Genomic DNA, 6000 nt, shown 5'->3' on the forward strand with positions numbered 1-6000 from the left:
GATTATATTTTATAGGTCTAGAGTCTAGACAGTGATCTGATGGCAGGCCTGTCTCACTGCCCGTGTAGTTATTGAAATCGTAAGTACGTGCGGCGGCCTCTACAGAGTAGCCCACTCCGTAAGGACTTACGAGCGAGTAGTGACGCACGCACGAGCTTAGTCGTCACCTATTGATTAAAAAATATTGATTTGAAATTACGATTACATACCTGTCTATTTAAATTATAGAAGTTGATTATTAAATGCACTGAGTTATAGCTTTATAAGTTGACCTTGTACTAGGTAGGTACAGTTTTACGTAAAGAAGACAATCCTAATGTCGTCAGAAGAGGTAAGAGTCACGCGATAGAGAGGCAACATCTAGGTGATAATAAAACACACCCTTGTGAAACACACCTTTGTGACACCCTTTCACTTTTTATTGTGCACAAGATGTCACAAAGCGTCTTATAATAAAAAAAATCACATTTCACACCTAAATACTATTTCACAACTTTTAATTTAAGCTATTACATTGGTCAAAACAGCAAAATATTTTGTAAACAAAACAGACGCCATTAAAAAAATATGTTGCCAGCTATGAAACTACTATATACCCCGAGTTCCTCCGCTGGGATAGTTTTTTATGTTAATTGATAGGAGGCTGTAATGTACGACGCCACGTGATGTTATAAGTGTTCAAAGTCAAATAATCTTAATTAATTTAGGCTTAAGCTAAGCGCTTTGAATAGACACTAAACATATTTCTTTTAAATTACAGAATCTACCTTATGTTTGGAAAAAGTTAAGCTCGTGAGAACCTTAACGGCCACTCTTTTTAACCGACTTCAAAAAAGGAGGTTCTCAATACGTCGTTATGTTTTTGAAGTGAAACTTCTTTATCGGTGTATGAGAGTAATTTTATAGCAAATCGTCACGATTTTCGGTTACGCGCCATTTCACTTTTTTAAATCCAAGATGGCCGCCGCGCAAAGTTATAATTTCAACATTATGTATATCGTATCCGAAGTTCTCAAGGGTGCAGAGAACGAATTTGGAATTATTTTTGAAATCCAAGATGGCCGCCTTGCAAAATTATGATTTCAACAATAAGGATATCGTATCCGAGGTTCTCGAGGGTACATAGAACGAATAAATATAAGTTACATGCATATACCCTATTGATTTTGCGGAGTGAGACTTACATATTCTTTGCTGATGGTTAGTTTGCCATCGCAATCACAATGCAGTCCCGCTTAGGATTTTTAAAGCACCAACATTTGTTCGTCACTTATAGTCACCAGATGTCAAGTTTCATTAGCCTAGTAGTTTCACTAGCTACGGCGCGATTTGAACCGAAACACAAATATTGTTTGCACACAAATCAAATTTTATGAACGATGCGGGACTCGAACCCACGACCTATCGCGTTCCGTGCGAGTGATCTTCCAAGCTTTGAGCTACCCGTTCGAGTGACGTATCGTCATAAAATCTTGTATGCTTGATCAACTCTCAGGTTTGTTTGCACACTTACAGTAGTGTGATAGAAAAAGCCCCGCTGTGGTAGCTACTACCTACATATCTACCCAAAGAAGACTCCCAAATCCCTGTTGTAGGTACGCAAATGAAGTTATTTGTTAAAATAAAAGATAATATATAAAATGTATAAACATAAGTTAATTTATACGTCTAGACTGTAGACAGACTGTGGCAGCTACGAAAACATTGAAAAAAATTGAGAATGAGCGTTAACCTCTATTTCGTGCAATGCACGCACACGAATACAAAGTGATATACAAAGCGCGAGTGTAAGACATAGATTGTGACGTACACTAAAGTAATAAGCCTGGTCTGTTTTCATCGGTTGTCCAACAGTAAGAGGCTCTACATAGAGGCCGTAGTTACATATAAATTATATAAGGTTGAAATGACAACTTCTTTGAGCTTTTTATTTATAGCATTAGTTGTATTCGTCATTGATGCTATGCTTCACGGTTACTAGGAAATAGTGGATGGATAGAATATAATAGGTAAACTGACAACAGAAAATACTTTGATAGGAAAGATCAGTCTATCAAAAAGTAAACCAAAACTTATGGGTTTTAGTATAGATATACTATGGTGGTTTTTTGCTACCTTGAAAATTTAATAGTACCTACTTATAATAATATAATAGCTATAATATTATGTCTTGTTTGGGCCTCTGATCATATGACCCGTCCATTTCCACTTAAGTTTGTTGACAGTTTTTGTTATGGGGATTACCATTGTTTTTTCTCTTATGTCCGTTAGTCTTTCTCTGTCCTTTAAATTTATGTCCAATAGGCAACTCTGCATGGTGTTTTGGCATACTTCCATTTTTTTCATATTTTTGCTTGTAAGGGCCCAGGTTTGACATCCATAGGACATACATGGTGTTATGCAGGTGTTTAAAATCTTGCCTTTTTCTAGTGCTGGAATCTCCTTACTTTTCATGATCTCCTTCAATGACCAGTAGCGTTTCCAAGAGTAACCAATCCTTTTATTGATCTCTATCCATTCAGTCCGTTGGGGATATTGTCTACCCTAGATATTCATATTAATGATCAGAGGCCCAAACAAGTGGTTACAGAAAATAACCTATTGGTACCCGAGAGATGCTAAAAGAAAGAGAGGCAGACAGATACTAAATGTGGGAAGATGAAATAAAGAAGATTGCTGGACCAGTTTAAAGTAGAGAAGCGCGGGAGAGAGAGTACTGGAAGGTCTTAGAGGAGGCCTATGTCAGTGGACAAGCTAGATATATTGTTAAAAAATAGAGGAAATAAAAAATAAACATGTTATTACATAACTAATATCTAGAAATAAAGGCTAACTTTATCTATTTATATTATGTCTTATGTCCCTACACTGTTTCTTCTGCATATCAATAATATGATGGATGCCTCCAACATGCATTGCTATGCGAATGACAGTACTGTCTCTCGGTAAATTGTAGACCAGTGCCGCAAGAAACTTGTGTCTTCTATCAAGACATCTCTTGAGAAGGTAGCGGATTGGGGTAAAATGTTACTTTTTCCAATTTAAACCCTAAAAGACTCAAGTTTGCGAGTTTACGACTAAAAGAAAACCCATTTGTTGCATCAATCCTCTTCGAGAACACTTCCCTTAATGCCTCTCCTAGTATCGAAATACTAGGTCTCAAAATTTCGAGTGATTGACAATTCCACTGCATGCTTTACTCTTCATCACAGCCTGCTTCTAAATGAGTAGCAGCGTCAACTAAACATAAGACAGCATCTGGCCATCTTTTACACATCTGTTATTAGCAATAAACATTATATACCAAGTCAATATCCCATGTGCATTGTAGATCTTAAGTATTGTTTCTTTCATTAAAAGAAATGGTGTCTACCATTTCTTGATGGTGACATTTAGACACAGTTAACATTGGATGCTATTATAATAATCTAGAGAAACTTCAGTGGTATTTTTGTATTGTAGCAGGTAATTCATGTTAAGGTCAAAAAAATTATGTTGCTGTAATACATTTTTAAATAAGGTACTTTTTAAAAAATTTAAATGAGTATAGGTGCCAATGTATGTTGAGATTGACTTTTCCTAATAATAATTGCATACAAGTTGCTACTTGACTACAAATTAGAAAAAATAATTGTATTTGACACCTGTACCTTCCTGCAATACCATAGGAATCACAGCTGTGCTGGTCTCTTCTATGTATCTCTTATTTTTGGTACCCACACTGAATTAACTGTAATAGAAAGTTCATGCCAATGTTTGGTGGTATTTCTGGGGAGGTTCCCTCTAAAACTGCATTTTGAAAAATAAATTATCAAATAATAACCCTTACATTATTTAGTAATTTGAATTACCTATAAGTTAAGCAGGAAGGCTTGCTTTAGAATTCTACAGAAAACACTTTTTAATTTATGTTTTGGATTGTACATTTTATGTTATTTATTTATTTCATATTAGCTGTTATAATTAAGGTTTAAGTCAAATTGAGGGTTAACAGTGACTTCAACATAGACTGAGGTATGTGTTGCACTATCTTATTCCTTGACATAGTTTTAACTTAAATAGTGGATTAAAAAGATCTGTATTGAATATTTGAAACTTTTGAGATTGACATTAACAATAGCTTTAACGGGAGAAGATTGGATGGTAACAGTTAAAGTTATGATGTCATCTAAAAATTGTCAAATGGTGTAACACACATTTTGCTTAACTGGTACTGTAATACATTTCATATTGCTAAAATTATTTAATACAACCCAGCCTTATTCTTGAAGCAGCATCTATCCTTAGAATGAATCCACCAATGAATATATAATACATACTTATTACTCATGAGTCATTAATATACTGAAAGAATATAATATGAGTAACTTAAAAAAAACATGTACACCTTACTAAAAGACCAGCAATACTTGTGATTCGTGTGGTCTTGTTTGAGAATGTGGGTGGCTGTGATCACTTTACATCAGGTGAACCATACTTGCTTGTCCTCATCTTAAATAAATATACTGAAAGAATATTTAGTTAATAATTATACAAGCTGAAATATAAAAAAAAACTATAGGCTTCTGAAATTTTTAATAAAATACAATATGTTTTAAAAATTATTTAATTATATACATTCCTAAGATTTAAACCATATTATGAAGTTGATATACTATGGAACTTAAGGAATGTTGTGCCATTTTTCCTAGTAGTTAAGGATCAGTTAATTTAATAAATAATACTAATATAAATTGAAAGGTCTGAGATGGAGTTTATAGGTATTCCAGAATCATACGGACAAAATCTTAAGTCCAATTTATTTTAACAAAAAAACCTAAGATTTTGAGAAATATAAACATAAACAGAAATAATTTTAATTTACATAAACTTATACATACTGCGTTTAATTTAACAAAATAGATGATTTAAACTGCATCAACAGGGTCTGCTTCATCTTCAGAGCTAACCTCATCACCAAATTCAATATCTTCATCCAAGCCATCAACAGAATATACAACTGTTTCGTTGATACGTACAGTTTCTGGAAATTCTCCGTAAGTTTTTAGATTCCTTGCCTCGTCTGGTGTGTATTTAAGGATAACATCTGCTTTAGCGTCTTGATAATCTCGTAAACCAATTAATATTATATCACCTTGATTTATCCAGACTTTTTTTCTTAGTTTACCTCTTATATGGCAAAGACGTTTTATGCCATCAAAGCACATGGCCTCTAAGCGGCCATTACCGAGCATCTTTGTGACTTGGGCGTACTCCTGGCCATCTTCCTTGAAGACTAATTCACGCTTCTCAGTTTCGTTCTCATTTTTTCCCCTCCTTCTGTTTTTACCTCCTTTTCCTTTATTTTTAGGCATATCTATATGATTTTGAGTACAAACATGTACAATGGAGTTATGAAAATTGCATAAATTGAAATTTACTTCTACAATGTTTTCGAATGACGCCTAATGCCTGCAGCCTGACAATTGACATATAATATGTCATATGATGTCAGTACTCACTACTCAGATGTTAAAACGTTCTTCGTCATTTACAGGATCGGCAATATAACAACACCAAAAACCTCAGATGATGTTATGTTGTTATAAAATGAGAGAAATACAACCGCACCGGTCACTAGGTACCTATCTTAGAATTAGAATATTGTCACTATAGAAGTTGTCCCTACGTGCCCCTATTAGATAGCAATAGTTTTGGCAGGAGTAGTCATAGATGTTGTCATATTATTATTATGACTAAAATTATCGCTCACGGAATTAAATCGTATGACATAACGTCACCTACTTTTTTTTTCATAAATATTAGTTTTTGAAATATGTATAAAAATGTATGTATATATATGTACCTATGTCCTCGAGGTATATTTCCTCAATTGAGATAGATGTATCTCCCTGACTTCGTTGGTTTCATTAGAACATCGCTATCTCATATGAGCAGCACGTTTTACAAGACCTATTCACATATTATTCATAAAAATTAGTTGGTGTACTTCAGATTCAC

At 34.1% G+C, this 6000-nt stretch overlaps 1 protein-coding gene across 1 annotated transcript; it reads right to left on the bottom strand.

Moving 5' to 3' along the window:
• Nucleotides 1-4590: 4590 nt before the first annotated feature.
• On the bottom strand, nucleotides 4591-5470 carry LOC126966950 (eukaryotic translation initiation factor 1A, X-chromosomal). Its single transcript, XM_050811271.1, has one exon. The coding sequence runs from the start codon at nucleotides 5352-5354 to the stop codon at nucleotides 4908-4910; it is 447 nt and encodes a 148-aa protein (XP_050667228.1). The 5' UTR covers nucleotides 5355-5470; the 3' UTR covers nucleotides 4591-4907.
• Between the last annotated feature and the right edge of the window lie 530 nt (nucleotides 5471-6000).

This window comes from Leptidea sinapis, chromosome 11 (assembly GCF_905404315.1).
Source record: "Leptidea sinapis chromosome 11, ilLepSina1.1, whole genome shotgun sequence".
Lineage (NCBI taxonomy): Eukaryota > Metazoa > Arthropoda > Insecta > Lepidoptera > Pieridae > Leptidea > Leptidea sinapis.